Here is a 26,952-nt window from a genome sequence, read left to right as displayed (position 1 = left end):
GGATTCTCCACTACCTTATCAGTCTACACTACGGGGCAATGCTGACTTAAGATATACAACTCCAGCAACATGAACAGCATAGCTGGAGCCAATGTACCTTAGGTCGAGTTGCCGCAGAGTCACCACTATGGTGTGGGTGGGGGGAGTGCCTTATGCTTCTTGTTCCGGTGGAGTACCAGAGTCCACAAGAGAGTGATCAGCAGTTGATTTAGTGGGTCTTTACTAGATCCGCTAAATCGAACCCGTGGGGGATTGATCCCTGCAGCGCCAATCTCCTGGTAAGCGTAGCCCAACCCTCTCTGTGTTGTCATTTGCACCTCTGCAAAGCGAGTTTCCCTATTGCCCATAGTTGCTGAGGCAATGGGGAAGCAACGTCGCTCTTTTCAAGAGCTGTGCAAAAAATGGTGCATTTTTTTTAAAAGGAAACTAAAATGTCCCAAAGAAACAGCTATAGTTTTTATTCCAGGCTGTCATTTTTGCAGTTTATTGGAATTTATTGGATGACGGTTTCCCTAACTACACATTCAGAATCTGTCAGGTTTCCATGGGAGGAACAAGCTTCAGCACCATAAAAAATTACGAACATATTTAAAAACGGGTCCATTTTTCAGCTGGACCTGGACTGAGACTAGCAAAGTGCTTCTCCCCTCAGGCTCCATTTTAAAGCTTTTGACCGAATACATGCAGCGCTTTAAAGTTTCTCATCGTGTGATAGCCCCTTTCCTACTCCCCCATTAAATCAAAATTGAGCCACTTAGACCAAGTTTGGCTCTAACCTTTCAAGTTCCTCTGAATCAAACTTGAGAGCTATGGACATACATGAGCCAAAATAATTGTAGCCAGTGCTTTTTTTGTTGTTAATAAAAATAAATAAATAAAGGCAAGCCAGGGTGGGGCCAGCATTGCCCTTTTAAGAGACATGGCCCTTTTAAGACATGTGGCCCAGCTGACTGACAGACATTTGAGGTACCAGTACACTCCGTTCTTTCCAAGTAAGCTCTGGTACTGAATACCGGAAAGTACTGTCACAAAAAAAGCACTGCTTGCAGCACTGAGGACAGAACTTAGCAATCTCCCCTCTCCAAAAGTACAGGCTTAAGTTTAAAGGAGAACCTCCTTTAGCTGAGCGTATAAAGGGTTATATTTTCTCTAAGCACTAGAGGGAGACATGATCATATGCACACACTGGTGGGAAAAATCCACATTTCTGCTCTCCTTTAAGACTGGTATAAATCTACAGTTGTTACTCTTGCTGTGGAACGGTGTAAATGAGCGCGGAATTTGGGCCTTTTGATTCAGGTGGTTGGTTGGGTTTTTTTTAATTTGGAGGAGGGGAGAAAAGAGAGAGCTTCCAAACTGAGACTGGCAGCTTTTTCTGCTAATGAAAGAAACTGAGAGAGGCCCGAAATCGGCTTGAGTAGTGCTAGAATTGGTTTCAGTGACTGGAGCGACGGCATGGAAGAGAATGTTTCAAAGTTCAATGGAGAAAATAAATTGGAAGGTGCAGGAAACATCGCAGTGAGAGAGCAGAGGGTTCTGTAGTTAATAATTAAGAGATCCTGGCTAACAGATGCAGATAAATGTAACTTAATTCTAGGAGCAGCGTTTAGCTAGTGAGCATTGGCCAGATAAGAAACCCCAGCAGCATGCGCAGACGAAGGCAACTGTCTATGAGGAGAACAGTCCACAAGCCCCTCAGGCAATTCACCCCTGCAGTGAAGGAGAGAGAGCTGGGGAGAGGGGAGAGACTGTGCTGAGCAATCGGAAGAACAGGGTGTGAGGACTGGCTGGCTCCATGGATCAATAACAGACCCGTTAGCTGGGGGTCAGCAGCTAAAGTCCAGCTCACGTCTGTAAGGCGTCTGATGGCTGCGGAGCGACCGGTATGAACTGAGTGGGTAGCGTTCATCTCACTCCTAGAGGCTCGCGGCACCTCTCACTGGCAGGGAAACCAATTCTGCACGTGAACATTAATCCAGAATAAGGGACGATATGGATTTAAAGCAGATTCACTATTCCTGATTCAGGAATACAGGCTTGTCTAGACCGACAGGTCACGGCAAGCTGGGATGTAAGTCTACCTCCTCCTAGCCAGGTCCGACCCGAGCCATTCTTGTGCGCTAGGCAACGGGCGCGCCCGCATGCGCGGCCCCCCCCACCCAGGCGCATGGCACCTGATTGACGTGTACGGGGCGCCACGCCCCCAGGTGTGCGACGCATGTGCAGCCTGCCCCCGGGCGGCAACCTATTGGGGGCGCCTGATGCGGCGCCCCTTAACACGTCAATCAGGTGCCCCCCCCATAGGTTGTCACCCCGGGCAGCTGCCCAGCTAGCCACCCTCTTAATCCAGCCCTGCTCCTAGCCTGCCACACACTGTGTCCAAACCAGAACCTGGTGCTAGGCAAAGCAGTTTCTTTGTGTGTTTTGATCTACCCCTCTTTGAAATGGGAGCAAATCAAAGCGCACAAGGGAACTTTCACTGCACGACAGCAGTGTCCAGACAGCCAATTAGTGTGCAGCAGGCTTGTGCGGGGTAGATTTTTCACCTCCGTTTACTGTGCACTGTTTGTGTAAACAAGCCCTAAGAGTGCCCGATTCCAAGTTAGTTTAACTAGCAATCTCATTCCACAATAAGGGCATCCATACATGGCATTAATCAGGAATAGCTAATCTGGAATAACTCACAGAGGAGACAAGCCCTTAGAGCCAACTTCTAGTGACACAGATTTGTTTGTGTGGCTTTTGTCGTTGTGGACAGTCATGTGGCTGTTCCTCCCTCCTAGTTGAAATAGTTTGCGTGTGTGTGTGTGTGTGTGTGTGTGTGTGTGTGTGTGTGTGTGTGTGTGTGTGTTACACACACACACACACACACACACACCCCCTCTTCCATATACAGCTCTCAGGTATGAAACGTTCAACTTAGTGGTCAGGATTTTTTACTCCCTGGCTGTGTCTAGACTTGCCAGCTGTCTACACTGGCCGCTTGAATTTCCGCAAAAGCACTGACGATCTCATGTAAGATTGTCAGTGTTCTTGCGAAAATACTATGCTGCTCCCATTCGGGCAAAAGTCCTTTTGCGCAAAGGGCCAGTGTAGACAGCTCAAATTTGTTTTCCGCAAAAAAGCCCCGATCACGAAAATGACGATTGGGGCTTTTTTGCAGAAAAGTGCATCTAGATTGGCACGGACGCTTTTCCGCAAAAAGTGCTTTTGCGGAAAAGCGTCCATGCCAATCTAGACGCTCTGTTCTGAAAATGCTTTTAATGGAAAACTTTTCCGTTAAAAGCATTTCCGGAAAATCATGCCAGTCTAGATGTAGCCCCTCTGTTTGGTTAGTATTAAGATGGTGCTTCCTGGCTAGGTCAGAACACAAATGGGCACAAAATGCGGCATCTTCCAAAATGCTTTTGCAAGCGAAATAGCAAGGTCAGTTCCTCTTGGGTCCTGGACCTTCCCATATATAGCGTCCCGCAACCTGATAGTGCTGTAGATACATTACAAACCAGTGATAGAGGAAGGCAGGTCTCCCCTCATTAAAGAGGGGCCAGCTTCAATCCTCCTCACGGCATTTTTTGCTTGACCAATTACACCTAGTACCAATGGCATGAATCCAGATGAGTTCAGGGAGAAGATCTCAGTCTAAGGGAGAGTAAGTTGCTGTAAAATCCAAGCTCGGGGGTACTAAAGAACAGAGCAGAGGTAGTAAAGCAGACCGGTCTCCGCACCAATTCAATCCAACTCCTGTCTTTTTTTGGTCCCTTGGCATGTCTGTTTCACCAAAGTATGCTCCTTTCCATCTGCCCACCATGTGTCAATCATACCCATTGCTTTCAAACCTGGCCTGATGTGAATGAATATGACACACTGTGGCATTTCCTATGCCAGTCCAGAACTAATGGTGCTAGACAGCGGCAGACCAACTCAGAACAGCATAAATGGTAGCTCCAGATGAGTCTGTTTTTCTTTAAAATCTTGATCCATCACCCAACATGGGTAAGGACCTGGACCAAAATATCTGTGTTCATCTGGATTTTAGTTTTGTTACTAATGGGTTGGGAGGGTGTATCTGATAAGCCGCAGAACTTTGAATGTTTCTTAGAACTTCTCTGGCTTGCAAAGATGGAGTGGGATTCTCATGAGAGAAAGGTGCAAGGAGTAAAGGGAACAAAGGCTTAAATGAATCTTGTCTTCGTTCAAGGGAGTTTGGCTGAGTTCAGCGGATTCTGATCGCATCCAAACTCATTCACTGTTCTTTATATTGAGATTCTGATTTTTCCCATGTTGGAATCTTCCTCCTGGCTGCCTTTAGCTTAGTCTACATGGCTATAAAAGAACAGGGGAAATACAGTTTTACCTGCCTGAGCATATGATCTTCGCTTTTCCCCTCCCCAAAAGAATTGTTTGGTGTTTAATGTTGAAGCAACTTTGCTCCACCTATTGCTTTGAAGGCCAGAAATAAGCAGGATTTCTGCAGAGAAAGTTGCTGGCTGTGCATGTATAGCCCCAGGCCGGTTGTGTTGTAGCTAAGCTGTGTGGCACACACTACGGCCGTTTATGCTGTTGCAATGAAATCTGTCTCCTCCTACCTGTAGGGGGATAGTCCTGGACCGGTACAGAAGAACTTGCACAACCCAATTGTACAGGTAGGAAGCCAATTGCCTTTTTCCAGCAATCAACTAGTGAAATGCAATTAATGCAATGTCTCTCTCTCTCACACACACACACACACACACACACACACACACACACACACACACACACACACACACACACACACACACACACACACAGTCTCTGTCTTTGCAGAGGCCACAATCTACTAATGAAACGCAATTAATGCAATGTCACACATACACACATTGCAGTCTCTCTGTCTCTGCAGAGGCCACACACACACACATTGCAGAGGCCACATTCATGTGAAAGGCTGATAGGACACTTCCAGGTATATCTGCACACCATGGTAGGGAACTTCCATCAGCTTAGGAAATGGGCCTGAATCAGAACTCTTGCTTGGAGCGACCCTGAGCTTTAGATCCAGATCTAAACTTTCTGACCTTGGCCCACTGCCAGTCGAGATGGGAGAAGAGTTCAGTCATCATGTTTGGCTGATTTGGGGCATACGAACGAGGGTGCAAGTGTAGACGTACCTGAGATTTTCAAAGCTACCCAAGGAATTTGGATGTCCACAGGCTCCCCGGTCCCCTTTATTTGGCTCTGGTGAGGCCACATCTGGAGTATTGTGTCCAGTTCTGGGCCCCCCACTATAAAAGGGATGTGGACGCACTGGAGAGGGTCCAGTGGAGGGCAACCAAAATGATTAGGGGGCTGGAGCACATGACCTATGAGGAGAGGCTGAGGGATTTGGGTTTGTTTAGTCTGCAGAAGAGAAGCGTTGAGGGGGGATTTGACAGCAGCCTTCAACTTCCTGAAGGGAGGTTCCAAAGAGGATGGACAGAGGCTGTTCTCAGTAGTGACGGATGGCAGAACAAGGAGCAATGGGCTCAAGTTACAGTGGGGGAGGTCTTGATCGGATATTAGGAAAATCAATTTGACTAAGAGGTTGGTGAAGTCCTGGAATGGGTTCCCTAGGGAGGTGGTGGAATCTCCATCCCTAGAGGTTTTTAAGTCTCGACTTAACAGAGCCCTGGCTGGGATGATTTAGTTGGGATTGGTCCTGGCTGGGGCAGGGGGCTGGACTTGATGACCTTCTGAGGTCTCTTCCAGCTCTATGATTCTATGACCTTTTCTCCCAGACTGTTTACTGTAGATGTTCATGTGTTCTTCCCCTTCTTTCTTCTCCCTCCACCTTCCAGTCTCTAGAGGACCTCGAAGACCAAAAACGAAAAAAGAAGAAAGAGAAGATGGGATTTGGTTCCATCTCCAGGGTATTTGCCAGAGGAAAGCAGCGGAAATCCCTAGACCCGGGCCTCTTTGATGGTACTGCTCCCGATTATTACATAGAGGAAGACGCAGACTGGTGACCTTTCCCCTCCCCGAGCTGGTAGCTTGCCTCCTTCCTCTGCTGCCGGTGTGTGTGTGTGTAGGTGTGTGGCTGTGTGTGTGTGCGTGCGTGTGTGCACGGATGCATCTAACTCAAAAAAGTGAGCCTTTTCCTCTGCGTCGCCACTTCTGTAACTGATGTACATACTACAAACCAAGCCTGTGCGTGACTATGTTAACTGTTGTCTCTTGGAGCGATGCAGTTGTGTTGTAATCCTCTTGTTTTGTTTCTATTTTTGTTTTGTTCCTTTTTTTTATTTTGGTTTTTGATTTTTTTTTTCTTCATAATGAAACTTGAAACTTGAAGGACTGCTGTGTATTTGTAAATAACAAAAAAAAAAAATATTGTGCACTTTGTGCTTGTGATGTCTCTTGTCCAAAAACGCTGTTTCCTTGAGCCCCTCATGTCGGTGCAGTCTGTATCTGGTATGTTCGAATAGTCGGGAGTTGGAGGGGACAGTATCCAATTCACAGGGTGCACCTGAGTTCCATTTACATTTGGCTTTGCCTGGCCAGAAAGACCTTAAAATCTCACTCAATGTGATACCTTCCTGGCCAAAATCTGAGAAGCCAACACTTCTCTTTTTCATGCCTGCCAGTCTGGTTTAACTTTCCTTTGATTGTTTTTTAGTTTAATTTATTTGTGCAAATCCAGAAGAGCTATTCTAACTAAATTATTGCATAAAGATTTGAATTTATATTTTTCCACGGTGGTTTGGAGGGTGGGGGGAGATGGGTGTGTTTATATTGTACTGCTCTATTAAACTGCTGCCTGCAGAACTAGGGTAGGATTGGGTAGAAGCTGAGAGAATCAGTTTTTCTATTTCTGTCTTTGTGTTTTTTCCAAATGAATTTCTGTTGCATTTCTCTCTCTCTCTCTCCTGCTAACATGGTATACATTCCCTGATCCGTAGTCAGTTCAGACAGCAGGATCAGGGACCCAGATGCTATATAGAAAGTAGAACCCGGTCTGATATCTGTAAATGTCTTTATTTAAACTATGAAAATGCTTAATGTATTGGAAAAGAGCAAATAGATATTTATTATGCACTAATGTGGAGGACAGTGTTAATTAGACTGCAAAGCAGGCCAGAGTTTTCTGTACTGTATATATTTGGAAGGAAGCACTGACCTTTACTTAGATTGTATTTTCTGTCCTCGGAAACATACAATTAGCTTTTGCCTCAAGTCTGTAGTTTTCCTATATACTGCATTCAATTGGCTAATTACTAAGAAAGGGGGATAAAGCACATTTTAAAGAACCAAGGCCAATTCAGCAATCCGTCTCTGCAGGAAAGTACTAGAGTCCCATTGACATCAATGTAACTTAATCCCTTGCTTAAAGTTACATGCTTTGTTGAATGGGAACCTAAGGGCATGTCTACACTGGGAAGTTATTTCGAAATAACAAGGTGAGCCATTTTGAAATAATGGGTTTGTTATTTCAAAGTAATAACTCCTGCTTGTGAAGAGGAATAAGCGTATTTCGAAATAGTTATTTCAAGAGTTATTATTTCAAAATAACCTGGTAGTATAGACATAGCCCTAAGGGCATCAGAGTAAAATAGGGAGTGCAGAAATACCAGGAAATAGCAGTAGCTGAGAGACTTGGGGAAATACTGGAAAACTGGACTGGATCTAATGTGATTGTTAGTCCTGGGATATTAATTTTTTCTGTAAGAAAACTGGTCTGGATCTAGGCAACTCCTGTCATTCGTCCCACAGTGCAGCAGTCTAATAGCTTTGGTACCCCCTGGAAAGCAAAGTGGTCAGTTGCATCTCTTACCACATATTTGGGGGCATTGTTTCCTTCTAACTCTGCTTCACAAGCAAACAAATGGGCATTTTGGAAAGATCAGGCAATTTGGTGCAGCTGCTGCTTAAACCATGTCTGCTCGTTCTCTTCTAAATTCTACTGTGCTTGGGTGGGGGAGATTTTTTGCAAGTGCATCTAAAAGATTTATAAGCACACAGCCCACTTTTTTTTTCAATTGGGGGCATGTGCTCCTAAATCCATTAAGCTCTTTTCAAAATCTATTATTTTTTTCTTTTTCTTTTTCTTTTTCCACTAACATGCATAACTATCTGATTACTACCAAATACAGTATGTCATGCTTTAATGCCTACAATAATTTAACGCTCTTAAAAATTTAATAAGATTATTTAATAAAATACTATCCTGTATTTTTTTTAATTCCAGTAAGTGCACCCTGTTTGAAAGGGATATGTTGTCTTTAATTATTAAACTAAAAAACAAAATACCCCCACACTACATTTGCTTCTAACAGAACGATGTGGAGAAACCACGGGGAAGTGGGTGGGGGAGAGGGGAGGGAAAGTGGCTTTAATTACCTGCACTGGTTTGCAATGGGATCTGTCAAAAACCAGGGTGGGGAAGAACAACCCTGTGGCATCTTTCTCTGCAGAGAAATAATTTTATATATTTTCCCTCTCTTAAGTTTTTATAATTGAAAAACAAGCAAACAAAACTCCTGCTTATTCTAGTAGTTTCCTTTTCATTTCAGCTTTTCTAAAATAGGAAATAATTCTAAAAGAGTTACTAAGAGGATGATTTATTTAAAAGAGAACTACAATTAGTAGCATATGAATTATGGGTAACATTAGATATAACTTTTCCCACGTGAGTGGGGAAAAGTCCTTGAAGGCATGGATGCAAATATAAAAATATTAAAAAAAATCTAAATAAAGCTTATTTTAAAGTATGAATGAATTCTATGTGATTTAATTGTTTCTAAGTTGTGTTTGTTAGGCCTGGATCCTTGTCTGTTCCAGGTGATTAAATCTGATACTGACACGTACTGTGATACAAATTAAGTATTTATACTTTTTGCCACCAGACTAGTTGAAACAGCTATTTGTTCATTTCCTCAGAACCAGAGTTTGCCCAATATGGTGACTTGTTCCAGCCAGTTAGGGAGATTATAAAGTTTCAGAAACTTGACTCAACACACACATCCAAAAGCAACAGCTTTGGAATCTGACGACTGATTTTTTTTTTGTTTGTTTTTTGTTTTTTAAAGGTAGATTCCAAGATTCTCAAAGATCTGCCTGGGGGTGGGGAGAGAGAATCAAGGCCTACAGACAATAACTTTCATTTCCTCTAAAAAAAATTCACCTTCGCTGTCCAGTGTTTTCCAGCCCTGAGTGTAACACCTCCTTGTGGCTGCGTCCACCTTAACAAAAGAAAGGGGGAAAATATTTCAGTTCATGACCTGCCTATGAAAAATTGCATATTTAAATTGAAATCATTCCCTAGATTAGATCCATGGATATCCACGGCTCATTTTTGCAGATACAAATGTGGATACCCAGAGCAGGTCTTAGGGGCGGGCCGCAACCGCATTTCGGCCGAACCTCCCGAAACCTCCCTCCAGGTTGCCCTGGTTACTCCCCGGGTGGTGGGTTATTTCTTTTTTTGCTTGACAAATTTTTTGAAACCATCTGGCTGGTCGCCCTGGGCCCCCAATTGGTTAGGTCTGGCCCTGTGGATACCAAGTTTGTATCTAGAACCCTGCGAATTTGACACTTTTTATCTGCAGGGATCTTCATCTGTGGATATGGATATGCGCGGCTGATTTTTACAGACATCAATTTTCTATCCCACAAGACCTTATCCCAGACAAGACAGCAGGCTGGAGGGACCCTGCCTTGCTTCTCCTCTGAGGAGGAAAAACATGCGTACCCCCAAATCAATAAGCTATTGTTTGCTGCTTGTGGCAGTGTAAATACCAGCTAATCCCGGAGACTAGACATGCCCCCAACTCGCAGTCCATAACCAGTTGAGGTTATAGTTGTAAGCTACCCTACACCCTCTTTCATCTGGTGCTACAGTCTATATCCGGTTTCAAGGAAAGCTGCTTAGGCATGACCTGGCTTTCCCAACCCCGTATGGAATTGAAATGCTTCCCCCATTTTCAACCCCAAGGTTTGGCTGCACCTGAATGCAGCACCACAGGGGGAACGAACACAGACAAGGTTAGCTAGAAAGTGAAATCAATTAGCAGCTGCTTCTGAAATGGACCAATCTGGTTTCATCCTCCGTACTGAGCAAAATGCAAAGAAAAACAAAGAATCAAAGCCGCTGAAAGAACTATGTGGTTAAAACTTTTTCTTTTACAACCCTAGACAGAGTGAGTAATACAAAGCCAAATTGTAGGTCAGATTCACACACTGCCCTCTGTCTCCTATTGCGATATAACAGAGCACCTGTCAATCAAATACATCTATCCCAAGGTAGCAGACTCACCATTTGACCTTGCTCCAGTTCCGCTATGAGGAGGGGTGGGGGAACAAAGCAACAAAATTCCTTGTCTGCCCCTTGCCCTGTTGTAGAACACCACAGTGTGTATGAGGGGGTGGGGTTGGGTGACTTAAAGGGGAGAATGTGGGGGCCAGGCAGGAATGAGGGGCAAAGAGGGAAGTGGAGATTTAGGTGGAGCAAAAAATTATTGTGAAAACTGCAAAAGAGGAGGATGAGAGAGAGTAACGTGAGGAAACGGAGATGATGGGCAGAAAACCTGACTAACTTTTGCCTCAGAGGGAACTGTCATTGAACTGTCTGTGAACATGTTGAATAGCATAGCACTCAAAAGTGAGGGAAGTGACAGCAGGCGAGTAACCTAGTTTTAGTAGAGGAGACCTAAGAAATACTTAGCTAAGGCAGCCAGCTGTGCAGCTGCAGGACAAGCTGCAAATCCCAAACAATCCTTGAAAGCCACCTGCTTGGTTCTGTAGAAAAACTGAAGCAAGCCAGTCTCTTGAGAGAGTCCAACAATGAAGCTGAACTTTGCCACAGCACACGGGTGTTTGGCTCTCTTGCGTTTGACATAGTACGGAGCCAGCTGTAAAGGGTTGGATGTGGAGCAAAATGATTCTAAAATCTGAGGATCTCTTTGCACCAGCGCATTTGTGTCAGGCTTATCTCTCCACCAATGCAGAGAGGTGACTTGTAGAGTTGGAACCAACATCTAGAATCTTCACCTCAGAAAACCCTGAGGTAAAGTAAATGGTTTCCAACTTAGGTTTCATGACTAATGCAGAATGAGCTGGGGTAGGGAGCAGTGATCCCAGAAGCACCAGCAGGTAAATAACTGTGCAGTTCTAAGAATAATACGGAAACAAAGTGCAGGAGTATATTAGCAGCAAGAGTATATTAGCAGCAAGAGGAAAACCAAGGACAGGGTAGGCCCCTATTGCTCAGTGAGGAGGGAGAAACAATAACAGGAACTTGGAAAAGGCAGAGGTGCTTAATGACTTCTTTGTTTCGGTTTTTGTCAAGAAGATGGATGGTGATGAGATGCCTAACCTAGAGAATGCTAGTGGAAATATGGTAGGTTTAGAAGTTAAAATAAAAGAACAAGTTAAACATTACTTGGAAAAATTAGATGTCTGCAAGACCAGGGCCTGATGAAATGTATCCTAGAATACTCAAGGATGTGAAGGAGGAGGTATCTGATCCTTTAGCTATCATCTTTGAAAAGTCATGGAAGTTGGGAGAGATTCCAGAAGACTGGAAAAGGGAAAATATAGTGCCCATCTATTAAAAAGGGAAATAAGAACAACCCAGGAAAGTACAGACCAGTCAGTTTAACTTCTGTGCCAGGGAAGATAATGGAGCAAGTAATTAAGGAATCCATCCGCAAACATCTGGAAGATAATAAGGTGATAGGTAACAGCCAGCATGGAATTGTAAACACCAATCTGATAACTTTCTTTGATAGGATATCAAGCCTTGTGGATAAGGGAGAAGTGGTGGACGTGGTATATCTACACTTTAGTAAGGCATTTGACATGGTCTTGCATGACCTTCTTATCAATAAACTAGGAAAATGCAACCCAGATGGGGCTTCTATAAGGTGGGTGCATAACTGGCTGGATAACTATTCTCAGAGTTATTAACGGTTTACAGTCCTGCTGGAAGGGCATAACAAGTGGGGTTCCACAGGGGTCTGTTTTGTGACCGGTTCTGTTCAGTATCTTCATCAATGATTTAGATGATGGCATAAAGAGTATGATTATTAAGTTTGCAGATGACACCAAGCTGGGAGGGGCTGCAAGTGCTTTGGAGGATAGAGTCAAAATTCAAAATGATCTGGACAAACTAGAGAAATGGTTTGGTGGATAACAAGTTTAAACATCAGTCAACAGTGTGACGCTTATCAAAAAAGCAAACATGATTCTGGGATGCATTAACATGAGTGTTGTTAACAAGACACAAGAAGTCATTCTTCCGCTCTATTCTGCTCTGATTAGGCTTCAACTGGAGTATTATGTCCAGTTCTGGGCACTGCATTTCAAGAAAGATGTGGCAAAATTGGAGAAGGTCCAGAGAAGAGCAACAAAAATGATAAAGGGTCTAGAAAGCATAATCTATAAGTCAAGGCTGAAGGAATTGGGCTTGTTTAGTTTGGAAAAGAGAAGACTGAGAGGGGACATGAGAGCGGTTTTCAGGTATCTAAAAAGGTGTCACAGAGGACGGAGAAAAATTGTTCTCATTGGCTTCTGAGGATAGACAAGAAGCAATGGGCTTAAATTGCAGCATGGGAGGGTTAGGTTGGACATTAGGAAAAACTTCCCAACTGTCAGGGTGGTTAAACACTGGAATAAATTGCCTAGGGGGGTTGTGGAATCTCCATCTCTAGAGATATTTAAGAGCAGGTTAGATAGACACCTGTCAGGGATGATCTAGATCAGTGGTCCTGAACCTTTTGGGGCTGCCGGCCGCCCATGCACCCAGGGCGGGCGCCGCCCATGCACCACATGCCCAGGAGCGGGGCTGCCCATGTGCCACGCGCCCGGGACTGGCACCACGCATGCGCCACGCGCCCGGAGTAGGGTTGGCCCTGATCACTCAGCAGGCGCACATAAATGCCCCGGCGGGCACAATGGCGCCCTCAGGCACCTCGTTTAGGATCACTCATCTAGATGGTGTTTGGTCCTGCCGTAAGGGCAGGGGACTGGACTTGATGACCCGAGTTCTATGATTTTATGTTCTATGATTCTATGATTAACTCACATCAGTATCGCTTTTGGGTAACTGCTTAGACAGGGGGATTGATTCACCTGTGATATTATAGGTTTAAAGGAGGCTTTGTTGTTCAGAATCACAGCTGCTGATGGAGTTATAGTCTAAGGCCAATCGTACAGAGAGGTTTTGTACTAGTATGTTGAGTTTGTTGGTTACGGGATGTTTTGGGATTTGGTGGGAAGGTCGTTGCTTTTCTTTTTGTTTGTTGGCTGAAATGGTTGTATAAGCGGTAGCATGGATGCAGCTAGACCAATATAGTTTATTCCCCGTCCCGTATGGGGAGAGAGCTCATCTTACCTGGATCATTCAGCTAGGCCCCTTACATAGTCCAACCCCTGTGCTTGGTGGTCCCTCCAGCCTTTCCATCTTCCGCTTCAATTTAGACAGTAACACATAAGTGACACAAGTGTTGTGTCTAAGTTAATGAGCGCTCCCATGACTATAAAGTCTGCTAGTCTTTTCACTGCAGAGAGGGGAAACTGAGGCACAGGTTCTCAATGGGAGTTGGGCACCTCCATACCTTTGAGCAGGGGGGTCTCAAATGCCTGGCCATCCTTGGTCGGAGCGATTGCACAATCTGACCCAGGTCTGCCAGTGCTGACTCTTCATGTCCTGCCCATAAACATACCTTACCACCTGCCATACAAATGGATTGTCGCAAAGTGTAAAAGCAAAAAATAACCCAGGAGTCACGCTGCTCTGGAGGACCTGTTTTTGCTAGGCAGGGAGGTTCACAGTTTGGAGTGGTCTCATTTAACTCATAGGGCTCGTCTACACTGGCCCCTTTTCCGGAAGGGGCATGTTAATTTCAACTATCGTAGTAGGGAAATCCGCGGGGGATTTAAATATCCCCCGCGGCATTTAAATAAAAATGTCCGCCGCTTTTTTCCGGCTTTTAGAAAAGCCGGAAAAGAGCGTCTACACTGGCCCCGATCCTCCGGAAAAAGCGCCCTTTTCCGGAGGCTCTTATTCCTACTTTGAAGTAGGAATAAGAGCCTCCAGAAAAGGGCGTTTTTTCCGGAGGATCGGGGCCAGTGTAGACGCTCTTTTCCGGCTTTTCTAAAAGCCGGAAAAAAGCGGCGGACATTTTTATTTAAATGCCGCGGGGGATATTTAAATCCCCCGCGGATTTCCCTACTACGATAGCTGAAATTAACATACCCCTTCCGGAAAAGGGGCCAGTGTAGACATAGCCGTAGGGTTTCCAGGTGTCCAGTATTGACCCGGACAGGCTAGTATTTTTGCCTCCTGTCCGGTAAAAAACATTCAGTAAATACCGGACACCTAAAATTTGTTTTATGCTCAACAATGTTGGTCTCCCCCCTTTTTTTTCTCAACAGAATTTTTTCCGTGGTGGGTTTTTTTTTTGGGGGGGGGGGGGAGGTGTTCAGTATTTTTGATTAAACCATCTGGCAACCTTATTAACTCGGCTCCTTACTGAAGTTAAGTGAAGTGGTGGGAGACAATTTCCTGCAATGCTGATGCCTTTCCCCTTTGTATTCTCTCATCTGCTGAGAACACTGCAGGATATGGTATGAGTGCCATCACAGCTCCCCTACCTGGCTCACTGCTCATTTATATATACACGGTCCTTTTCATAGACACTGGTTAGTAGCATTTACCGCAGACCCTGTGTGTCCAAAGCAAATTCTGAACCTACTAGCCAACTTTTCAGCTGGTCTACAACTTCACAGCACCCCCAAGGGCAGGGAGGCTGCACTAATTAACACCAACGGGAGATCTGGCCCAGTGATTTCCACAGAGAGGCACAGACTTATACCAGTGTAGGATCTGGCCTGATCGTTGATTAGAAAACTATGCAAGCAGGCCAGCCCATTCTGCTTAAAGAGAGAGAAGCTTGCAATTAGAGGCATGATGATGAAGTTCAATTAAAATAGTCTTTCTACTATTATTAATCTCTTACCTTAGAGAGGAGTTGTTAAATCTATGTAGTGCTTGACAAGCATTACCTTAAAATCTGCCTGTGAGCTATGTGTCAGTAATTCTTATGGAGAAACTGAGGCACAGAGGTGAAGCAGTTTGCTCAAGGCTGTAGGAAACACTTGCTAGGCAAACTCAAGAGCTGCAATGAGTCACTAACACGTGTGTTTGGAGGGCACAGCAGTAGCAGGGCTTGGAGGCAGTGGGGCTTAGGGATTGGTGCATTTGGTGCCTTAGAAAAGGCCATAAGGCTCTGTCCTTTAGAGCTTTGAGCAGTCTGATGTTTGACTGGTTCATTGCTCCCTAGTGGTGAAGGGTGGAGCTGACCACAGCAGGGAGACCTGGCATAAAAAGTCTCTTGCCAGATGAACCCAAGAGCAATACTCAGAGGCAGCAAATAGAGTTTTGGCGGGAGTGGGAGGTTTTCCTCAGCCCTAGGTGCAATTTCAGGATGGCCAGTGACGGAACAGTGGTGGGTGACCTGCAAGAAATGTCCCAGGTTTTCTTTCCTCCCTGCAGCCGGAAAGAGATTTCTGGTGCACGAAGTGCACGTGGGTGGCTCTGCTGGAGGAAACATTTCTGGGCTCGGAAAGCCAAATTGGGACACCACCCAAAACCAGAGTAGCTGAGGAATTCCCGGACAACCAAGTTCAAAGAGACAAGGAGCTGGCTACCACATAGTCAGCGAGGAGGCTGATAGTTCAGAGACATAACCAAGAGATCACCTCAGCATTCTTTACCACTGGCGACCGAGGAAGACGGGGAGGAGGTGGCCACCAGACAGGAGGAATTCCACACAGCTAGCGCGTTCCAAAGCAATGCCAGTTCCTCTCTCAGGAGCCACTTGGTCCAAAGGAATGGAGAAAGAGAGGAGACACATGTGAGGAGGCAGCTCAGCCCCACCTGTCATATTCAGAAGAATTCAAAGAACATTCCAGAATGGACGTCAGACCAGGCTGCTCTCCTCCTGGAGCCGAGACACAAGACACCACTCCAAGATGCAACAGGCTTCTGAAATCAACAGGTCAGGATCTATTGGTGATACTGACAGTAACAATGCATCAACAGACAGCTCTCCAGTAACAGATCACTTCAGAGAACACAGAAGCATGCTGAGGCAGAAGAGTGTCCAAGTGATCTTCTCTGAGATCCTTTCTGTCATCCAAGCAAAGGGAGACCAAAGGCAGAAGATGCTGGAAATGAAGGGCAGGTTAGGTAAGCAGCGTGGATTTTGTGGAACATTGATCTACAGTCTCCGGGGAGAGGAGGAGGGTGTATAATTTGCATGGCCTCCACCTCAGTAGCAGGGAAACGAAACTCCTTCAGGACAGGCTGGCTAGAGTACAGTGGAGGGGGTTCCACTAATAAGAAAAGGGGAGGATAAAAAAGGGTGAAGACCCAGAACAGAAAAAAGAGGAATTGGAATGGCTCATTTTGGAGCATGCATTTAATCTCGTTGGTGTTACTGAAATGTGGAGGGATGACTCACGTAATTGGGATGTTAAAATCAATAGTTATAACCTGTTTAGGAAAGATTGAGTGGGCAAAAGTGGAGGAGGAGGGGCACTGCTTGTCAAAAAATGGCATCACCCTGTTCTGAGTCATTGATAACAAGGAAGAAAATCATCTTGAACATTTTTGGATCAATGTCCTAAGAGATAAAGCACAAGACAGGGTATTAGCTGGAGTACGCTCCCGACCACCAAATCTCACAGTACAACTGGCTCCTTCCGCACTTTTGTCTATAATGTGTAGGGGGAAAGCTACCTGGTCAGGGCGGATTTACATTTGAGTGGCACATGCTGGAGGACTAATGTTGCCCGTATTAAAACATCCCTGGGATTTCTAATCATTATAAATGATTCCCTAACTCAAAAAATGCTACAGCCAACTCGGGGGAATTCTATTTCTAGACCTAACCCTGACCGGTAGGAATTGATCACAGAACTAAAACGGCATGCTGGCCATAGGCGACTGGTTCCTGCAGGGGGAGGGAGGTGCATGGGGGGCACCAACACAAATGGGAGGCATGAGGCCCAGTTAGCAATTAAAATGGTGGCAGGGGCACAGGAAGGCAGTGCACCTCACACGTGTCACCTATGATGGTAGCTTAATATGCAAGCAGAAAATGTTGAGACTGGTAGCATATATACTTGGTGCCTTCAAGGTGCTCAGTTTCACAAAGTTGAAAATAATTATGAACTAAATGATGGGGGGAGGATGAATTTAATCAGAAAAATGTGAATGATGAATGGAAATTGTTTAAGAATGCCTTACTAATGGCCCAAAAACCCCAAATCCAACAACTGAGAAAGGAGGCTATGTGTATTTGGGTTTCTTTTAACATCTTGTTAAAATAGAAATATACAAATATACAAAATAGAAAATTAGTATATAGTAAATGGAAGAAAAGAGATCATAGAATCATAGAATAATAGGATCGGAAGGGACCTCAAGAGGTCATCGAGTCCAGCCCCCCGCCCTCAAGGCAGGACCAAGCTCCGTCTACACCATCCCTGACAGATGTTTATCTAACCTGTTCTTAAATATCTCCAGAGAGGGAGATTCCACCACCTCCCTTGGCAATTTATTCCAATATTTGACCACCCTGACAGTTAGGAATTTTTTCCTAATGTCCAATCTAAACCTCCCTTGCTGCACTTTAAGCCCATTACTCCTTGTCCTGTCCTCAGAAACCAAGAGGAACAAATTTTCTCCTTCCTCCTTGTGACACCCTTTTAGATATTTGAAAACCGCTATCATGTCCCCCCTTAATCTTCTTTTTTCCAAACTAAACAAGCCCAGTTCATGAAGCCTGGCTTCATAAGTCATGTTCTCTAAACCTTTAATCATTCTTGTCGCTCTTCTCTGTACCCTTTCCAATTTCTCCACATCTTTCTTGAAATGTGGCGCCCAGAACTGGACACAGTACTCCAGCTGAGGCCTAACGAGCGCAGAGTAGAGCGGCAAAATGACTTCACTTTATTACCTTCCAGGGCTGTGTCCAGACTCGGGGTTTTTCGAAAAAAGTAGCCTTTTTTCGAAAAAACTTCACCTGCGTCCAGACTCAAGCCGCGTTCTTTCGAAATTAAATCGAAAGAACGCGGCTTTTCTTTTGATGGCGGTAAACCTCATTTCACGAGGAAGAACGCCTTCTTTCGAAAGTTCCTCTTTCGAAAGAAGGCGTTCTTCAATGTAAATAGGGCTTCTTCGAAAGAGAGCATCCAGACTCACTGGATGCTTTCTTTCGAAAAAGCAAGCCGCTTTTTCGAAAGTTCAACGTGCAGTCTAGACGCTGTCTTTCGAAAGAGGCTCTTTCGAAAGTATCTTTCGAAAGAGGCTCTTTCGAAAGAGGCTTGCAGTCTAGACATAGCCCAAGTGTTTGCATATGATTTCCTTAATTTCCTTTACTTAATTATGTAAAGTAATATAATTCAGAAGCTAGGAATTGTAGAACATTGATAAGGGACCCCAAAGACCAGCAAACTTAAGGATAATCAGGAGGTACTTTTAAGTATGCAGGCTGAACCTCTCTAAACCTTGATTCTGGTCCAGCTGCCAGACCACAAATGTTCCTGAACCAGAGAGCCCTGGCAGCCAGGAATCCAGAGGCAGGAGGGCATGTGGCTGGGGGCCCTGCCAGGCTGGCAACAGTGGGGCCAGCAGCCCAGCTGGAATCAGGAGCCCAGCTGGGCCAGTGGCAGGGGGCTGGGAGTGGGGGGGTTGGGAGCTTGGGAGTGGGGGCCAGCGGCCAGCAGGAGAGGGTGTGTGTTGACAAACTCCCTAGTTCTGGACCGGTCCAGCAAACCCCCTAGTTCAGGACCAGTCAGGTCCCAAGATTGCCAGACCAGGAAGTTCCCAACCTACTTTTAAATATCTCCAGTGATCGAGATTCCACAACCTCCCTAGGCAATTTATTCCAGTGTTTAACCACCCTGGCAGGCAGGAAGTTTTTCCTAATGTCCAGTGTAAACCTCCCTTGCTGCAATTTAAGCCTTGTCCTATTATCAGAAGGTAAGGAGAATAATTTTTTCCCTCCTCTTTGTGACCCCCTGTTAGGTACTTGAAAGCTGCTATCACATCCCCTCTCAGTATTCTCTTTTCCAAACTAAACAGATCCAGTTATTTCAGTCTTCCCTCATAGGTCATGTTTTCTAGACCTTCTATCATTTTTCTTGCTCTTCTCTCAATCTTCTCCAATTTCTCCACATCTTTCCTAAAATGCAGTGCCCAGAACTGGCCACAGTACTCCAATTGAGGCCTCATCAGTGCAGAGTAGAGCGGAAGAATGACTTCTTGTGTCTTGCTCTTCAATGAAGGCATTTACTATAGTATTTTAAAGAGATTTTTTTCCTGAGGTCTCTGATAGGGTAATATCTCCTTTATTCTGAGACCCCCCTGTATAATCCCAGCAGGCCCCTACAGATCCCCAGATCACTTGTCGGAAGACTGCCAGCTCACAGCTCAAAGGCTGTTGATGATAGATACAGAAGTCATTTCACTGTATTGTGCTGCTGGAAAGGGAACGCAGAAAATACAGCGGCAGCTTCTGTTCTATTCACTTCACATCTCTCTGCATCTGCTTTCCTTGATGCCTATGCAGCCTATTTCCCAATGAGGAGGGTTTACAACCCCTTGTGCGAACAATGTAGCCAAACGGTTCTTATGAATCCAGGGTGCCTGACAAGTAACGTGAAGGTCCCTCACAAACTATGGAGCAATAAAATACAACCACAAAGCTGATGAGCTCCAAGTATTTCCCGCTGCTGAGCGCACCCAACCAGCAATTTGCATTCTGTTGCTAAGAGGTCATAGAAGTCAGTGCTACAGCCGCAGGCATTTGTTATCACCTTTTCACAGACATAGCACAGTCCTGTCCTAAGGGCTGAACTTATTTGTATGTGTGACCATCCCTGCCTGCAAAGAACTACCTGGTATGAATTGCCAGGAAGCCTAGAATGTACAATCTTGGCCTTTGAAAAAAACTGGAGAGCACAAACCTCAGTCCCCAACCCCCACCTAGAGGAAGAGGAATAGAAACAAATGAGCTGACATCTGCAAACACCTATTCCCTGCTGGCAACACCAGAAATCTCAAAAGGAGGAAAAGCCCCATTCTTGTGTGAGACCCTCTCTAAGTTTCCAGACTCAGGATAAAGCTCTGAATTTCAGCAGCTGTTTTCCAAACAGAGCCCGGAATTGGCAGTCAATTAATCCCATCAGCATCCCATGTGCTATTTTTAAACCCTGGGGTAAAACCATCATGCTAACTTATAGGCCTGTGTCTAATATAATGTTTTTCCCCTCCTGCTTTCCAAGAGTTCTTTCCGCTGTGCACGATCCCCTGTCTTAGTTAAGGAGTGTAGTATGGTCTGGTTAATTGGCAAAGAGAGAAGCTAATCAATAATGACAATAAAAATGTGTGCACAAGTAGGAAAGCAGAGTATAACACTGTGTGATTGATTGTGCTTACACTGGGCTTCTTGAGTACCTTGAGTACCTATGAGTAAAAAATGAGAGGGTATCCCTGAGTGCACCCAGAGACAGGATGTGTGAATAAATATTGGGCAGATCGTTATTTTAAACGATTAAATTGTCTGGCCCTTTCAGTGCTTTGCTGCAATCGACAAGACATCGTCTATCTCACACATGGCACAGGTCTGGCATTGAAGGCAGCGGCATAGGAATCACACACTGACCCATGTGGTGTCTAGGAATGCTGCCAGCTTTCGGAGTTCTGCGTGGGGTGGAGTTCTGCGTGGGATCCTGACTTGTGAGGGTAGCTAGGGCAGTCGTCAGTTTGCAGAAGACCCGCCCAAGCTGTACTGCGGCAGATGAACGTTTGTTCAGGCAAACGGCACCAGTGGGTCAACTGACCTGAGTAAATGCCCCACATTTTCAGGTGCCCTACGCAGCTGTATCTTTTGTGTATGGGTAAGGACAGCCCTGCCCATCCTGCTGAAATGAAAGGCAGAGAGATCTCAAGAATTCATCAGGAGAGTTCACAGTGATTAACTGTTTAATAGTGCACCAGCTTTTCTACTGGTGACCAACAAAGAATATATGCAGAGAGCCCAAAGGGAGCCATAGGTGATGTAACATGACAGGGCTCCTGGGAGTGTTTGGACTGGGATGTTAAAATGCGGGTATTTAACTAATTGAGTAGCCAATAGAATTTGTATCGACTTTGATTAGTCGATAGGCAGCCTGGCTTAGTTCCAGCTCGCACCGGGTGCAGATCAAACCCCACTGCAGCTCGGCAATTTAAAAGGCAGTAGGAGCCGGGCAGCCTGCCCTTTGGCTCCTACTGCCTTTTAAATTGCAGAGCTACAGTGGGGTTTTGTCCTGCACCTGGCGCGAGCTGGAACTGAGCCGGGCTGCCTGCCCAGCCAGCAGCAGCCCCTGTGCACAGGAGTTCCATCAGGGATTTGGGATCTCCCGCACACAGGGACTACTGCCACGAAGCAGCCCTTCTGCCCCACCTCTGATAGAGGCAGCAGTGTGGGTGGGGATAGGTGGCCCCACATAGACCGTGCTGGGGGGAACCGGCTTTTAAGCCAGCTTCCCCCCACCTTGTTGCCTCTGATACAGAGGCAGCAAGGGACGGGGGATGCGGATAGTTGACTACTCCTTTATATCCCTAGTTTGGACCCTGAGGAAAACGGGACTATGGACTGATCCCAGGCCACACCAGGACGGAGCTCAGTGCTCTCTGATGTGCCAGGCCTGTAGACCAGTTGGTACAACAGTGTGCAAGGGCATTGCTCCAGCACTGCTGCTCCTGGGACCAAGCTAGTGAGACCCCTGGGATTCCATCACTAACAGTGCTGTTGTCGAATGCAGCTCATAAACCCATTATGGTCTGAGGGGATGGGCAGCAGTAGTAGAAGCATGCAGCAAACCAATGTAATATGTGGCTGTGGCGTGTTCCAAACTGCACAGCGTCTGCTTCCCCTATCGAATCACGCAATCAGTACTGTTAAAGATGGCCACCAGCAGGCTGATTTAGCACCCCCAATCCGAACTCCGGTGCCATTAAGATTCAGGATTGGAGCCCTTATCTAGTCTAGTCTCTCCAAGTATTCCTAACACCTCTGACATGTCAGTATCCAGTTGCAATCCGCCGGTCTGACATTGATAGAATCATAGAACACTAGAATTGGAAGGGACCTCGAGAAGTCATCGAGTCCAGTCCCCTGCCCTCATGGCAGAACCTAGTACTGTCTAGTGCATCCCTGATAGATGTCTAGCTGACCTGCTCTTAAAGGTGGCGTCCATCTCTACAAGGGAGAAAACCATAACCCGGGGTCTCCGATGGCTCTGGGACTTTGGAGGTGGATTAGGCTCACGCCTACTAGCAAAGGAACCCATCTCTTAAACTCAATCACAGAATAATTAGTGCCCAGTGCTCGTTCTCATTGCCGCTCCATGGGGGATACCACGTTGGTTGCTCAAGAAACGAATCCCGCAGGGGTCATGAGACTGAGCAACAGACACAACCTGGGAAACGCCGTGACTTCTGGTCCGTGTTCCCTGTAAATTGTGCACTTCTATGGCCACACAGGAGAGATTCCAGTGCTGCCCGGTTGATTAGCAGGGTGCCCGCAGCTGGGTTTTTGTGTGTTGGTTTGTTTCTCCTGGTGGTGCACATCTGCACATGCCTCAGTGCACATAATATTTATTCTGCACATGGATGGAAAAAATCTGTACCCGGATGGAAAAGTTTACAGGAAATGTTGCTTCTGGTATAGAAAAGGAGTTAAGTATCAATGACAGCGACTGAATAGAGGGTGCGTTGATCATGCAAGGTAGCAGGCGAACAGCAAAAAAGAGCAGCCTTGGATGAAGAGCTACGAGGTGTGGTATCAGCAGAGCTACTTTATTTTGCAAGGAACAACAGCGGCACTGCCAGCAAAAGCAACACACAGAAGATCCCAGAGGGGAAACCACCCTCTTGCAGAAGGCAAAAGCACTCCCCAAAAGCATGGGATAGAATCATAGACTCCTAGGGTTGCAAGAGACCTCAGGTCCAAAGCAGGACTCATCCCAACTAACTCATCCCAGCCAGAGCTTTGTCAAGCCAGGACTTAAACACCTCAAGGGAAGGAGACTCCACCACCTCCCTAGGGAACCCATTCCAGTGCCTCACCCTCCTAGTGAAACAGTTTTCCCTAATATCCAACCTAGACTGTCCCCACTGCAACTTGAGACCATTGCTCCTCATTCTGCCAGCTGTCACCACTGAGAACAGTCTCTCTCCATCCTCTTTGGAGCCTCCCTTGCAGTAGTTGAAAGCTTCTATCAAATCCCTCCTCGCTCTTCTCTTACGTAGACTAAACAAGCCCAAATTCCTCAGCCTCTCCTCATAAGTCATGAGCTCCAGTCCCTTAATCATTTTTGCTATTCTTGGCTGGACTTTCTCCAATGCGTCCACATCCTTTCTGTAGTGGGGGACCCAGAATTGGACCCAGTGCTCCAGATGTGACCTCACCAGTGCCAAATAAAGAGGAATATCACTTCCCTAGATCTGCTGACAACGCTCCTACTAATGCAGCCCAATATGCCATTAGCCTTGTTGGCTACAAGGGCGCACTGTTGACTCATAACCAGCTTCTCATCCGCTATAATCCCCAGATACTTTTAGGCAGAACTGCTGCTTAGTCAGTTGGTCCCCAGCCTGTAACAATGCTTGGGATTCTTCCATCACAAGTGCAGGACTCTCCACTTGTCCTTGTTGAACCTCATCAGATTTCTTTTAGTTTAATCCTCCAATTCATCTGGGCAATACATTTTGTAGGGAGAGGGTCACTTTACCAATTTTGGTAAAAGTCGCGGGCTGGCCCCGGAAAGGGCGGGGCCTTTGGCGGAAGAGTCGGGGCCTCAGGTAGATTGGGCATGTCCCTGGCAAAGGAGGAGGCTTCACCAGCTCCCCTGTGGGGCAGGGGAGCATGTGAGGTCCCCCGCCCCACCCTTGTCCCACACAGAGGAAACCGCCAGTTTAGTGTCATGCACAACCCATCCCCTCATCGAGATCATTAATAAAGATGTTGAACAAAACCAGTCCCAGAACTGATCCCCGGGGCACTTTGCTTGATACCGACCACTAACCAGACCTTGAGCCATTGATCACTCCCTGTTGAGCTCAACAATCTAACCAGCTTTCTATCCACCTTACAGTCCAATCCGTACTTCCTTAACTTGCTGGGAGAGATAGCAAAAACTTTGCTGAAGTCAAAGTACAACACGTCCACTGCCTTCCCCATGTCCACACAGCCAGTTACCTTGTTGTACAAGGCAGTCAGGTTGGTCAGGCATGACCTGCCCTTGGCGAATCCATATTGACTATTCCTGATCACTTTCCCCTCTTCCAAGTGCTTCAAAATGGATTCCTTGAGGATCCCCTCCGTGATTTTTCCGGGGACTGAGGGGAGGTTGACTGGTCTGTAGTTCTTTGAATTGTCCTTCTTCAAAGATGGGCACTACATTTGCCTTTTCCCCACATCCCGATCGCCATGAATTTTCAAAGATAATGGCCCTGAAAGCACATCAGCCAACTCCTTCAGCACCCTCGGATGCATTAAACCCGGCCGCATGGATTTGTGTATGTCCAGCTTTTCAAAATAGTTCTTAACTTGTTCTTTCTCCATCGAGGGCTGCCCGCCTCCTTCCCATACTGCGCTGCCCCGTGCATTAGCCTGGGAGCCGACCTTGTCTGTAAAGACAGAAGCAAAAAAAGCATTGAGTACTTCAGCTTTTCCCACATCATCTGTCACTAGGTTACCTCCTCATTCCGTAAGGGTACCACACCTTCCCGGCCTCCCTCTTATTGCTACCAGGCCTGCTACAAGGCTTACATACTCTAGTGATCCGTGCTATAGAAAAACCTTAGAGACATGAACTGATGCTAGGCTACTACACCGTCCAACAGTCTCATCTACCAAGACAGTCTCTATGCTCATTAGGGCACTCAAGCATATCTTCTGCGTCCTAAGAAAATATTTATTGCACATATGCACTTCCTTGCCTCTGTATCGCTGGGGATGCAGTCATAGCTAGAGGCCGTTGGCTTTTGGGGCTTGATGGACAGCAGAAATAAAGACCTTATGTTATGATACTCCAACGCATTAGAACAGCAGTAGAACATTTGCTGTTTAAAAGCTTGTTAATATATAAATTACTGCCTATCAGGGCCTTTTTGCTCATACAGCTAGGGCAAGGTGGTGCCCGCACGTGCAGTAGAATACAGCAGCATTATTTTTAGAGTTGATCCCTTTGGCTATGTCTACACAGCAGCGTTATTTCAGAATAACAAGTAACATAGTCCACATCTACACTGCAAGCTGTTATTTCAATATAATGTCAAGCGGGAGGCTTTCTTAATCCAACTCCTGTAACGCTCATTTTACAAGGGGTAAGGGAAGTCGGGGGAAGAGTGCTCTCTCTGACTTCCTACTGCATAGACAGCACCAAAAGCCGAAATAAACTATTTCGACTTAAGCTACGCAATTGCTGTAGCTCAGGTTGCGTAGCTTATTTCATCTTTAGCCCTGCTGGGTAGACGTGTCCTTTGATGACGGACTAAGAGGACAGCTGTATAAAGTTTTATTAGCTGGAGATTATTTTTGCAGTCACGCTACTCAAAAGAGTTGGAAAAATGAGGTGGGAGGGAGTAAAAAAAGTAAAGCATCACCCAGTACATTCACTTTCGAGGTCTCTACATGATTAAAAATCACCAGCATGCTGACGCTTTAACCATCAGCACATCGGCCAGCAGAAAGTTTATCTGGACTGTGGGCTGCTGCGAGCAAACCTCATAGCGAGGGCCTTCCCATGTTAACAGCCATGAAAAACACATAAGGGACCATGAAATCTGGCCTTCCATCATGAAATCTAGTCATGTGTGCACTTTTACCTTACACTATGCAGATTTCCAGTGGGGGACCAGTGTTTCTCAGCTCAGGGGCTTGACCCAAAAGGGAGTTGCAGGGGTGTTGGTAGTTTATTTTAGGGGGGTTGAGATATTACCAGCTTACTTCTCTGCTTCCCTCAGAGCTGAGTGGCCGGAGCAGGGGTGGGCAATAATTTTTGAGCAGGGACCACTTCAAAGATTTTTGAAGGGGTCACGGGCCACCCCAAAAGAGATGGGGCCTCGGACAAAAGGGGCGGAGCCTCGGATGGAAGCGGGGGAGGCACCTTTTAAATAGCAGGAGTTGAAAGGGCTCGCCTCTCCCCTGCGGCTCTCAGGCATCCCATTAGCCGGAGACGGGAGCTGCGAGCCCTTTCAGTTCCTGCTATTTAAGGGGCTTGCTGCTCCCAGCCTCGCGGCTAGTGTGTTGCCTGGCAACCAGGGATGCTAGATTCCTTTCAACTGCTTCTATTGAAAGGAGTTTCCCCTTCCCCTGTGGCTGCCAGGCAACACATTGTCTGACAGGCATGGGGAAGGTGCGAGCCCTTTAAATAGGAGCAGTTGAAAGGGCTCAGGTGGCTTTGGCTCCCAGGCAACATGCTAGGGGGCGGGGCCTGGAACAGCTGCACGGGCCGGATCGAAGACGTAGGCTCTGAAGGCAGCGCCCTACCAGTAGCAGTACAGAAGTAAGGGTAGCAATAGCATACTGTGCCCCCCTTGCTTCTGTACTGCTGCCTTCCAAGCTGGGCAGCCAGACACAGGTGGCTACTGACTGAAGGCCCAGCTCTGCAGGCAGCAGTACAGAAATAACGGGGGGCAATGCCATACCATGACATTCTTACTTATGTGCTGCTGCTGGCAGCAGCTCTGCCTTCAGAGCTGGGCTCCTGGCCAGCAGCCACCGTTCTCCAGCTGCCCAGCTCTGAAGGCAGCGATGCCGCCAGTGGCAGCCCGGAAGTAATGGGCAGGGCTCGACAAATCATGTAATCTACTCACCCGGGGCGAGTAGATTACAAGCCGGCACAGCCGGCGCCGCGCGATCTGCACATACATAG

General features: G+C 46.3%; 1 protein-coding gene across 7 annotated transcripts in view; it reads left to right on the top strand.

Annotated features, from left to right (window-relative positions):
- KAZN (kazrin, periplakin interacting protein) overlaps window positions 1–26,952 on the top strand; it is an 844,711-nt gene that overhangs the window by 784,044 nt on the left and 33,715 nt on the right. For all 7 annotated transcript variants that reach the window (XM_075906495.2, XM_075906499.2, XM_075906496.2 and 4 more), the window contains 2 exons: window positions 4,593–4,643; window positions 5,817–5,940. In XM_075906495.2, coding sequence (XP_075762610.2) covers window positions 4,593–4,643; window positions 5,817–5,940 — 175 coding nt within the window. The remainder of the gene's footprint in view (window positions 1–4,592; window positions 4,644–5,816; window positions 5,941–26,952) is intronic.

Source organism: Pelodiscus sinensis, chromosome 24, assembly GCF_052426305.1.
Source record: "Pelodiscus sinensis isolate ZL-2025 chromosome 24, ASM5242630v1, whole genome shotgun sequence".
NCBI classification, from domain to species: Eukaryota; Metazoa; Chordata; order Testudines; family Trionychidae; genus Pelodiscus; species Pelodiscus sinensis.
Note: the sequence above shows the minus strand (reverse complement) of the source record. Positions and strands in the feature narration are given on the sequence as shown.